Source organism: Miscanthus floridulus, chromosome 9 (genome assembly GCF_019320115.1).
Source record: "Miscanthus floridulus cultivar M001 chromosome 9, ASM1932011v1, whole genome shotgun sequence".
Taxonomy (NCBI): Eukaryota; Viridiplantae; Streptophyta; class Magnoliopsida; order Poales; family Poaceae; genus Miscanthus; species Miscanthus floridulus.
Genome location: NC_089588.1, coordinates 1,529,384 through 1,542,344, shown reverse-complemented (window position 1 = coordinate 1,542,344; position 12,961 = coordinate 1,529,384). Strand labels below are relative to the sequence as shown.

General features: G+C 43.8%; 1 protein-coding gene across 1 annotated transcript; it reads right to left on the bottom strand.

Moving 5' to 3' along the window:
* Positions 1–954: 954 nt before the first annotated feature.
* Positions 955–5,516, bottom strand: LOC136483821 (uncharacterized). Its single transcript, XM_066480986.1, has 4 exons — positions 5,348–5,516; positions 2,994–3,158; positions 1,424–2,225; positions 955–1,124 (listed from the first exon to the last, which is right to left on the bottom strand). The coding sequence occupies exons 2-4, from the start codon at positions 3,147–3,149 to the stop codon at positions 955–957; spliced, it is 1,128 nt and encodes a 375-aa protein (XP_066337083.1). The 5' UTR covers positions 3,150–3,158; positions 5,348–5,516.
* Between the last annotated feature and the right edge of the window lie 7,445 nt (positions 5,517–12,961).

Genomic DNA, 12,961 nt, shown 5'->3' with positions numbered 1-12,961 from the left:
CGCTCTTGCAATTTGTTCGCTAGATCGGCGAGGAGGGGTGGCAAAACTAATCAAGGTAGTCAATCAGGTTGCTCATTGAACCACTGCTGAACCCAAGGTAACACCACCCGTAATTAATACATCTTCTGTTGTTACCATGGAACAACTCAATAAAATGATGGCGGATTGTGATGCGGCTATGATAAATACGTTTCATAGTATGCAATACAATGCTAGTCTTAAGAAACCTACGGATTATGGACCTGTTATGCCTAGTGTGTCTGTATTGGTGTCTTCTTCTCGATGTTAAGACCACGGATCCTTCCTTTGGCATGCCGATGAACTACTTTAAGGGTGATAGGATCAATTAGCCGACTAGAGGGGGTGAATAGTCTTTTCTAAAACTAATTATGCGCCGACTAACCGAAACTAATACGGAAATAGACTAATCGGTCTAGCCAAGACTACTCCCCTCTATCTATGTTCACAAGCACCTTACAAAGATCATAATTTAGCAACTAAGGTGCCGAGCTAAAGAGAGTTCACCTACACAAGTCTCGTTGGCAAGGTCACACAAATCTAAGCAACTAGTACAACGAAACACACCAGGAGCTCCTACTCATACTAGTTAGCAAAGCGCACAAAGCCTAAGCCACACTAACACTACTCAACTAGCAAAGCTACACAAGCTAAACTAGAGAGCAACAACTACTTAGTTACACAAACTAAGCAAGGCTACTTAGCTACACAAGAACAACAACACTAGCACAAGTATGTACAAGTAAAACAAGCTAGTGATAAGGATTGCAAACTGTTGACAGTTGTTAACCCTCAAAATAAACCATCAATATAACATGAAAAACTGAATAAATATGATCACCAACATAGGCATAGGGGTTTAAACTAACAAATTCCACAAGTGTTGGTGAATCTGTGTCTACAGGAGGATTTAATCAGAAAACAGGAAAAATGGCCCTATCCGTCAGAGCAAATCACGATCATCAGTGACAAAACCGACTTAGAGGACCTCCAATCCACCATCCAGGACAGATCATCAAAGATCGGGCCGAGAGGAGCCTGGGTGGGGCCGTCCGGCCCATGGGGCCTGCTGGTCAGCCCCCGCTTGTACGTCGGCGCTCCACCGCCTTTAAGGATCAATCTTAACCGTGTATCAAGGTCGGTTCTTAAATTTATCGTGTGCGAACAATGTGGTTCTTAAATTTATTGTTGAATTAATAATGCTTATGTTCCTTAGCCATTTTAGTCTATGCTTAGCACAAATTGACGGACTAGTGTGTGCATAGTACTTTTTACAAGAAATACAAAAAAAAAACAGGGATCAGCGGTGTGGCAATGATATATCATATCATAAAAAATGCAATAATATTTTGAAAATGGTCATACTTTAAAGGATTGAATGCACACTTCAAAGAAAAGGGATTACCGTTGAGCACGAGGTAGATATAACGTAGCTCCGAGTCGGGGCGCCGTTCTGCATAGTGTCCTCTCTTCCAATGCCTCAGGCGCCTTGACATCTCAGCATATTTCCACACGTAATCTGTCATCAATTGCTCGGTGAATCCTGTCCCGGTGTCCCAGCCACGTGCAATGGCATCGTGCACAGGATTCATCTTTGCGGACTCGGAGACCATGAACTTCAGGCCCACCAGTGCCAGCATGGGTGTCATCTCGATACCATCCACCTCGTGTGGGTAGCGCGACAGCAAGCGCACGGCGTGCGTGGCGAAGTTCTTGCCCAGCCTCGCGGACGTAAGCATATCCATGACTTCCTCCTCCTTTCTGACGCCTAGTATGCTTTTGTAGCTGTTGCCCCAGCCTAGAAGTACTGGCTTGTATTCTTGTGGGAGGATCCGACGGGCGCTTCTCTTTGGGTCGGCAAAATCGTAACACACTCCAGACTGGTTGATGAAGCCGATCACATCCACGTTGTCATCCCTCACGAGTAGGGTTGCCGATGACGACGATTCCTCGCCCTCCACCACTTGCAGTTGCAGCTTGATGCGAATCCACCTCACCGGTTGTTCAGCACGCGGCTTCGGGAGCAGTGGGTGTTTTCGGCTACTCGAGATATTTGGGTCCACGTGGCGATCACAGATATCCTCACGGTCTTGGTGATCAGCGAGGATGACACGTAGATCCTTTATGAATTCAGTGAACGACGACCTGTGATCGTCAACGGTGTACGACAGTTCAGCTGGAGGTTGATCCTCCACCATTTTGACGTCCTGCAGTTGTGATTTATTAGTTACTAGTGTTTAGAATAGAGTGCTTTGATCGTAAAGCAAGATACTCAGACAAATAGGAATGTAATCAGTAGTTTCATTCATCTCTGTTTGCGAACGTCGAACGAGGGCTCGCTCAGTGGTGCGCCAACCACCGGCGTTCACCAGGGTCTTTACCCATCTCCTATATATAGCCACAAGCGCACATATACGAGGGTGCTTGGTTTCCGGCCACAGCACTCTACGCCACAAAGTCTGGCAGCCACAGATATCGAAGTGACTGTTTGGTTGGTGGATACGCGTAGGCAGCCACGGAAAACCGTAGTGCAAATCGGATGGAATCTCGCCACACTTTGTGGCCGCCATTTTTTTCCGCCCCAACTGCGGCAACCAAACAACCCCTATACGCTAATATGCCACGATGGTCAAGTGACACGCCGGTCACGCTCAGAGTCTCGTGATCTTCGGGTACCTTTTAGCTGCGTTCGGTATTTATGTGTAGTCAGTGGCGGATGCATGTTCAACCTATGGGGTTTTGATTGCTGGATCCACCACTGTGTGTAGTTGTAGGTTTGTGTGTGTACATTGTGTGTGAGGTGTGCGTCGAACCGGTGTGTCCAAGGGACGTGTCCGTTCGGTTCCTGTCTACGAATGAGATCAGCGGTTCGTTTCGCAACAACCAGTAAAAGAAGGAAAACTAACAATGAATTAAATGCCTTTAATGTTTGGCGCACAACATGTACTGTGGTCGCTAATCCCTCGAAATGTTACCTTCACTGGTGCTTCCTGATTTGCTGCAGCATCACAGATTCCCAGCTTGCCAATCGCTGGGCTACATCTACTTGCTGGAAACCCCGGCCCGACCTGCAGCTCACCGTCACCGGCCGACTTCACGTCCAACATCTCCTGGTCAAGCGTATCTCCCATGGTGAATTCCTGTGCCAGTACATGAATTTAGTTAGTTCCTGCTACTACTATTCACTGAGTGATAACAGGTAAACCTAGAATTTAGACCATGCATGTTTGTCTTTACCACAGCTGTTGCTAAACATTAATTACCCAGTGTTGCATCAGAATAATCATTGTTTGTCATATATTCTCCTTATATACTCCCTCCCTCCGTCCCATAAAAATTGTTACTCTTCCAAACATTTTTAATTTTGACTAAATATATAGATGAAAATATTAATATTTAGAGTTTAGTATCATTAGATAGATTGTTGAATATACTTTTATAATAAACTTATTTAGCGATACAAATATTGCTAATATTTTCTAAAACCTAGTCGAACTTGAAAAAGTTTGACCAACATATTTCACAGATGGAGTATACCTTACGGTAGCTCAACCTTGTTACTAAGGTGGTATGCGCAGGGAGAAAGAAAAGCAGCAGAGGTGCAATACAATGCAGCACCTGTGCTAGACATGAAAATTTTGGCACCGAAGCTTGAGTTGGCAACAGGTTCCTAACATGAAAAATCATTTTCTTCTAGAGAAAACCAAAGAAGACCAGCACCACCTGCCAGAGTGGTGGGCAAGACCGCAAGAGACGGATACAGTGGAAAGATTGTTTACTTGTTTATACTTGATGGTTTCCTATACATTAGAGTGAAATTTCCTAACTTAGACACTCTGACGTGGCATTATCTTTGAACCGTTGTATGTTCCAAACGTTAAGGTTGCCCCTGGATATCAGCCGTACTCAGCTTATTCTCTCTTACAGAACACTATTGAATCAGCCGTAAAAACGTATCAGCCAAACATCCCCAAGAGTTTGGCTACATCATGTGGGATATGTACTCTGTAGTTACAACTCTGGCATTAACCAAATCGCTGCCATGGAAAATTGGTACATTAGTACACATAGCAAACAGAGAAATAATTAATAAACCTCAAAACTATGTGCATACATATTACTATGAACCTACATATTACTATGAACCTCAAATATTCTTTGAGATCCATGCACATGAGAAAACAATCAAATTCTGTCAGGTGACTGGTTGAATCTCTCTCTTTTTTAAACGCAAGTGGCCCTTTCAATTAAAAAGAAGAGTCATATATACAGAGAGGGGCAAAGAGCCCAAAAGACACTGACTGCACGCCTCAAAACTATGTGACTTTGAATCTCAGAGAAGACTAGAGGGTGATGTCATAATTGCACATATATTGAAGCTGAAGATTCCAAGCCCAACAGAAAGTGTGGTAATGATAGCTATTACCACACTTTATGTTACAAATTAGACGACCCCAACAGAGGCTCAAATTTAATCCTTACCAGACATACTAGGGAAAAATAAATCAAAGAAATTATCACAGAAAATCAGTAACATCTTGACATCAATTTCATATAATCTAGTAATCATCAGTGATAATGATAGCCATTAATTTTGTTCTGTTTAAAAAAAAACTACTCGTCGTTATAAATAAAATAGCTCAAAGTAATCCCTTTATTTGCATCTAAATTACACACATGTAAATATCTTCAGAGACAAAAATATTGTTCACATCATTCATTGATATAGATATACATTATATCTAAATACATTTTACAAATATTATGTACTACAAAGGCCGGATGGAGTACCAAAAGAGGGCAATTGAAGCATGATTTATGCTGATTTGGAAACCACAAGGCATCTTACTATTAGTTGCAGCAGGATAACTATGCCGCTCTTGTTCTTCAAAAACAAAAGGGAAGAAGAAAAAGATTTTGAGTCCATTTTTCCTATTGTCATCCTGCGCAGGCTAAATACATTAACGTAATTCAGATGTATCATATACCCCCGGTGGCGGATCTAGAAACACGTGTTAGGAGAGACTTATTCTTATTATTTTGGACATTTAGTCTCTTCTTCTAAACTTTAATGAGTATAAATTTGTAGCCAGCCTTAGGAGCGGCTCCATGCTTCTAGCGACGGTGGCGGGGGTTCAAGCCCCGGCCGGCCCGGTACTAGATCCGCCCGTGAGTACCCCCAAAATCCTTCGGTTAGCAGCGCATGCGCACCCCATAGTGATTGGGCGCTGGTAAGGTTTAAGAATGTATGCACACAAGATGTAGGAGCTGGTATTTATCAATTAGAAACACATTGGAGATATTGACAATGCAAAAAGCGAGAACTAACCGGGTAGTAGGCGATGGAGACGGGGGAGACCTCTACGCTACGCAGCCTGAGGCTGCTAGCCGCTGCGCGCCTTCCGCTCCCAGAGATGGGAATGGGGATGGCTTTCGTGGTGGACGCAGAGGGAAGGAAACATGTGTCGAGAAATGTATCTACCCCTGGAGCTCCATTATTGAGGCGCGGTTTTCAAGCCATCGAACCACGTTGAACCGTCGCCATCATGTACGATAAGGCTGCACCACTGCATGTTGGAGGGCCTACTGCTCGACTGAACCTGTTAAACTATCGTAAATTTTCAGTCATGAACCATGTTTTTCTCTCATACTAAACCAGCCAGTAGTAAATAATCCACGATACGATACGGCCTCCCGAACAGGTTGTTTGCCGTCTGCCCAGACAACAAAAGCTGCACCACTGCATGCTGGAGGGCCTACTGCTCGACTTTGTGTGTGCCCAAACGACAAAAGAAATTCACCAGCCAACCAATGTAGCGGACAGCCGGCCGCAGAGTTTGAACGAACGGTTCTGGTTGTCTTGTCCCAGGCTTGTTCCAGCCAGCTGAGAATCATTGCCCCTCCGTTGCAGAAACCTAGGGCGCGTTTGGTTCTCTTCTGGGTACCGGCCGGCTCGGCTCTCGGAAGACAGGCTTTCACGGGCCAGCAGCGAGCGAGCGAGGCTCCGGAGAAACGAGATCCGGTTTCGTTTCCCGGGAGCCAGGTTGAGTGCTGATTTCTGCACGCGAAGGCACGAGCCAGACGGAGATGCAAGCAATGCACGCGCGGAGCCTGGCTAGCGGTGCTGCAGCCAACCAATCACTCGTCGAATGCATGCGTCGAGCCTGGTCAGGCCGCATACAAGCAACCAAACGCGCCCCTAGTGAATCCTTCGTCCCTATCCCACCGTGCCTGCCACCTTCCCCCACACCCGGCTTCCGGCCGCGTCGTCGCCACCTCCCCGCCCACAGCCCTCCCCACGCCGCCGCTCCACAGTCCCCTCCGCCGCCCTCTACGTACGCAGGCTGAGACTGCTAGCTGCTGCGCGCCTCCAGTCCAAGGGACGGGATCTTATGGCTTTCGTCGTGGACGCTGAGAGAAGTATGTGTCGAGTTGATATGCAGATTAGCCCTGGCCAGCTAGTAGAGATACATGTGTGTATACCTATGGTCCATGGACCTCTATTATTGAGGTGCAGATAGCCCTCGGCCACGATTAACAGAGGTGGGCCTCATAAGAGGCCCGTCGGCCTCCGTTTTTGGAGGTGGGCTACCGTAAATTGATTTTAGGAGACGGTCATTTTTTACCACCTCCGTAAAATCGATTTTACGAGACGGACAATCCTGACCGTCTTCGGAAATAAAATGTCCGCCTCTGTAAATGCATTTTGCAAGACGGTTAATTGTGACCGCCTCCTTAAATGAAAGCTTCTGCCTCCGAAAATCCTCAGGCATTTTACGAGACGGTTGGATTTTGTGACCACCTCCATTAATGTTTGGGCAGTGTCTCGCAAAAAAAATTTAGTAGTGTTTATACATTTTAACTGAAACGTTTAGCATGTCTATATTGACAATACAATCGTTATTGCACATATAACTCTTTGATTAGAAAATTCAAACATCTTCATGGCCTTTGAGATTTCTTTGGAGTAATAGTCATTATAAGACTTAAATATTAATATTCTCTTAAGATCATCACTACTACGCATCCAAGATCTTCTTTCAAGGTCTACCACTGACCTTAAGCAAGTGTTGCGGGTTTTAAATAAGTATTTATGCTATTGTGGTACTTAAGAGTGTAGTCTACGACTTAATGTCCTTATTTTATAATGTAAAAAAAAAATCAGTGTTAACAAAAGATATAATAAGCACAAGGATAAGGTCCTTATTTTTATAAAGTTAAAAAATGAGTGCTAATAAAAGATATAATAAGAACAAGAGCTGCAATTTAATTTGAGGGAAAAAAAATCTTACCAATCAATAATTTAGATTCATAACATCATAAGATATGGGCTACAACAAGAGTCGTCATAGTTTAAGCTAAGGTGTCAACTAAATGATTATTGAAGATACATAGAGGTACCAAGGAAATAGAAAAAATTATGGATATGAATGAAAAAACATATAAATTATAATTAAGTTTATCATAACTAGACAGAGACTATGGAATATCTATTATGTATATTGCGTTAGAAAATGAACAAAGAGAAAAACATACAATTCAATATACGTACTTTTTATTAGTTACTTGTATTAAACAATAAGTAATGCTTATGTTTCATAAAATCTAGCCCACGTGAGAGCACCGTAAAGCTGGGAATGGTTTGGATTGAAACCGGGTTACGTGGTTTGCACTACGTCAAAAAGCATTTGTAGGGGTGGTTGTAGACCATTTGTAGGGGCGGTTTACCCAGCCGCCCCTACGCAAGGGTCTCTACAAATCATGCATTTGTAGGGGCGGTTCCTAGGCCGCCCCTACAAATTGATTTGTAGGGGCGGCTGGTGTTTCCAGCCTCCCCTACAGATCTATTTGTAGGGGCGGCTCTTATTACCAGCCGCCCCTAAAAATCTATTTGTAGGCACCAGCCGCCCCTACAAATCGATTTGTAGGGGCGGCTGTAGTACCAGCCGCCCCTACCAACGGGTATTTGTAGGGGCGGTTCAATCTAGAACCGCCCCTACAGTACGTTTTCCCGCAAAAAAAATCGCTTTTTCAATTCAAAACCGCTTTGCCGAACGTCCCACTACCAACGTTCCGAACCGCGTTCGCGTTGCCGAACGCCCCGTGACCAGCGTTGCCGAACACCCCGCGACCGCGACTACAAACATAAGAGTATTCTATAAACTACAATTACAAGTCCAATTCACATGAATATATACAATCCATCATTAAATATACAAATTCCATACACATTGTTATCAACGTCCTAGAGCTAGCCTTTCTGTCTCACGAAGGTGTTGGTACTGAGGATTTGTACCTAACTCAGACTCTCGGTCATGGTAGGCGCCTCTGACGTGTACAATCTGGTCCAATATGAAGTTGCAAAGGTCGCCGACGAGCTCTAAGAGTTAGTCATCCTTGTATGGGTCTCTTTTCATTCCTTTCTCTTCTCTCCACTACAAGAAAACAAGTTTTGGTTTAGTATTTCATACCATTTACGAAGTTTTTATACTATGGGTGAAGAGGTTCAAACTTACCCTTAAGGGGTGTCTCCTGTAAGCACCGGTGTTACCCATCATAGAACATATATAGTATCCACAATGTACACTCCCAGGCTTCTGCTTGGGGCACTGTGTGTTTTGCATATGAAAATGTTTAGTAATGCATTTGACAGCCATGTAACGGAGTACTGAAGAAGTAAGTTACACTTACCGCACATAGTGTTTTTATAGCCAGCTTTTCCTTCCTTGCTGGATCATGCCTTCCATGATGATTAGTAACATAGAACCTAAATGTCCTGTTCGAATTATTTTAGCAAATACAACTTGTTAGTATCCAAAAGTGAACGTTACAAGTATGTATACAAACATATAAGCTAATGAGGATTGTCGATATGTATACGTCTTGAGAATCGATATGAAGTCTTTGTATGTCACCGTGTCCTTATCTAATGAATCAAAGACCCATGCCATGCTCCTCCCGACATCGACGGCTATACAAATCCAGTGGTTGCTGTATGGATTTAATCATAGAACTAGATAAGCCCTTTTGCATCGAATGAAATATATCGAACAAAGCTTTAAGTATAGAGTTGAGCTTACTCGAAGTTGTATGGTAGCCATATAGTAGAGTGGTGTTGGAGATTTTTGAAAGCCAAGGCAATGTATACCACAACCTTAAGGGACTCTTCCCTTAGCTTCGCACTACGGATACGCTCTTTCTCCCGAAGAGTCTTTGCAGCTGCTAGCTCTTTGGCATCTAGTGTCCACCGTTTAGGGTAATTAAAATTTGTTTGGGCTATAGCTTAAGGGTCTACATACCCGGCTTTCACACTTGGCATTTGTTTGACAATGTGCACTTGCATTCTACAAATCACGGCGTGGGTTAGTTACAACATAATTCAAAGATTACATTCATATCATATCGGGAGGACAAGGACTCACAGGCACCACGTGCGAATTAGATTCATCTCCATTTCTCCCAGGTGAAAGCATGTGTGCATGTCATTGAAGTCAAAGACAATTTTCCCGACTGGGCTTCCAAATGTGCCGGTGGGAAAGCATGCTTGTATGATATCTATGCTCGTTGGGAGAACACGCAAGTACCAATCATGGAACCTTCTCATTCCAAGTGGTAGGCGCTGGATGTCCCGGTTTGGGAGAACTCCTCGCATATATCCAGTTCCTTGAGCGTACCTTCAAGTTCGTCACATCGATATTCCCAGCAGCTGCGGCCTCTTCATCCATCTTCCTAAATTGCTCTTCCTTGGCATAGTAGCCACCGGGGCCTAGATGATGGTGGTGTTTGTTCCTCTTCGCCAGCTTGGTGTTACGGGCACTGAGCTCCAATGCCTCCGCTGAAGTCTTCTGAGCCACGAGCTCCTCCCATTGACTAGGAGTTATTTTGCCGAACTCGTTGAAGGGAGTTTACCCCTTTTGGATATACTTCGTGTTGAGCTCCGACCTCCAACGTCGAAATGACTCTCCCATCATCCTGATAGCATTTTTTTACCAATTCGTGTTTACCCTTCGGAAATCTAAAATTGACCTTCAGATGCCTATCCCATAGTGCATTCTTTATGTTCTCTGGTACCTCTTTCTAGTTAGGGATTGCTGGGTTCAATTTATCTCTTACTAGGGCCCCGATCGCATTACAGAATCGTCCTCTTAATTCCTTCGGCTCAAGGATCTCCCCTACTGGCCCAACCTCCATTATCACATAGCAAGCCTTATCTGGATATAGATTTCCTTTTCTATCCCCTCGTTTCCTCTTAGGCTTGGTAGTCGTGGTTGTGTCTTGAGTTTGTTGAGCAGAGCCATCGTGATCCGTCTCTGTGGTTGTTGCCTCTGCTCTCCTTTCCTCTACTCCGTCTTGTCTAGCAAGATGTCGTGGACGTCGACGTCGTCTTTTCTGAGTTTTAGGAGGGACCTGTATATAGGACATGTCAAAGTGTTAGCAGAGGTAACATAGCCAAAGCTTTAGCAAAATTTACATGCTAAGACTTCTTCCCTACCTCCTCGTTCGGGTCAAAATCCTTGTCCAAATCTTCCTCCATTGGCCTCCTTCTTGCTTCAGGTGGGAAAGGATCCTCGGGACTTTCATATCCCTCTTCTGACTCATCATCCTCTTCTTCTTCGCCTTCAGCAGCCTCTCCTTCGGGGCCTTCCTCCTCGTCACACTCCTCCTGAGTAAGCATCACTTCTAGATCCTTTTCTACCTCGTTATCGAACTGTTCCTGAGTAAGCTGGTCCTCTAGTGCTTGCTCCTCAAGGGTTGGGTGCTCATCATGCTCGGGGCATCGAGCTGCACTGTCTGTTGTCAGCGACATTATTTCGCTCTTTGTTCTAAAAGATGCAAGAAAGTGTGCTTTAGGTACGCGAGAAGGTATAAGAAATCAAAAAGGTCTATAAACCAAAGTAGTCCTATAAAACAACAATATAAAAAACGAGAAGTAGCAGTGGTAGAGGCCTCAGAAACATGTCAATCATCATTTGATCTTGAACTTGGAGCATCAAGGCATCATAACAGAGAAGAGAGGAGAAGGTAATGTAGGGGCAGCTACTAATGATGCCAAGTTCCTCACAAGTTCTTGATCATCAGCTCATATTCCATATAATGTATGGACTTGGACAATTTCATCATCGGCAAAATAAAGGAGAGGAGAGGAGAGGGGAGATTTGGAAAAAAATGCAACAGCTGCTTAACAAACATAGAGAGGAAAAGGTGTAAAAAAAAGCAGCTGCTGCTTCCCAAACATACAGGATAGGAAAGGCGGCAAAAATAGAGGAGAGGGGAGATTTGGCAAAAAAAAAAGCAGGTGCTGCTTCCCAAAAAAGCAACAGCTGCCATACTGACTTTGCTCGATCACACATGAACATCATATGCTTAATATCTTCTGAACCTAATAGGCAGATTGGACAATCAGAAGTAGTAGACAGTAGTAGTAGGGAAGTAGTAGAATTAGTTGACAGAAGTATAAGTAGTTGATAGAAGACAGAAGTAGAAGTAGTAAACAGTAGTATTAGGGAAGTAGTAGAAGTAGCAAAAGCTGCTTAGGAGAGGAGAGGAGTAGAGTGGAGTAGAGGAGAGTATAGTAGTAGAGTAGTAGTAGAAGTAGCAAGTAGTAGTAATAGGAGTTGTAGGAGACCAGCCAGCAGCCAGCAGCCAGTAGTTGATAGAAGATAGACGTAGAAGTAGTAAACAGTAGTATTAGGGAAGTAGTAGAGTAGTAGTAGAAGTAGCAAAAGCTGCTTAGGAGAGGAGAGGAGTAGAGTGGAGTAGAGGAGAGTATAGTAGTAGAGTAGTAGTAGGAGTAGCAAGTAGTAGTAATAGGAGTTGTAGGAGACCAACCAGCAGCCAGCAGCCACTGGTACCAGCCAGCAGCCAGCAGCCAGCAGCCAGCAAGCCCGATTCTGCCTAATAAGTAGAGTTGTAGTAGGAGCCAGCAGCCAGCAGCCAGCAAGCCCGATTACAGCCAGCCAGCAGCATTCAGGTACCAGGTAGATCACAACATTAGGTAGATCACAGCATCAAGTAGTTCACATTCAGAAAATAGCACTGAAATTGAAACTGAAATGAGCACTAAAACTTAATAGTACTGACAGCTAGATAAAATTTAATAGTACTGACAGCCACTATCCAGGTCATAGGCTTAGCTAGATAAAATTTACTAATGGAATGCATCTATGCTGTCTAATACTCACATCGACCTAGGTACCAGAGAAGCAAAGACACATGATCTGCTATGCCCTATTGTGCCATCTTCGATAGCTTAAGGCTCAGTTTAGACAAGTGAGAAGCAAATGACTCATTTGGACTAAAAACTTCACCTATGCTATCTGAAATATATGTTTTTTTGCATCTACATTATATATGCTCTTGTATTGTAACAAATATCACTAATAGCAAACAGTAGACTAAAGATGATGAGTACATATTCAAAAAAGAAAGAACGATCACTACAAGCTGAACTGCAGTAAAATTAGCAAGAGATGATGTAACACATGACAGCAAGTGAAGGCAACTTGAGTAACGATGAGTGACACAGCCCAGGTCTAACCACAAATTGATGACTTGACACAGCCCATATGATGGTCATGGGCACAAATTGTTTAGCCCAAAACGAACCAAACTTTGTTTTTGGTCTTGGTCCAAAAAATTCTCAGGTCTAGAACGGAGAGTATAGAATATTCAATAAAAAGTACATCCACAAGCATACCTGATGACACAATTACGATAAAGGACCACCACACTAACCACACAATTCAGCACTAGCCCCACAATAATGCTCGAACCACCTAAACCACATGCTGCTGGGCCAACGGCATGGAGGCACAGGCTCCAAAAAGCCCTCGCCACTAAACGAAAAAAAGAAACAAGAACAGAGGTCCCATCCAAGGAAAACATGCAGTAGATATGTTTTCACCTAGGTCACTAAGAATCAGAGCAAACATTTCGGCACAAA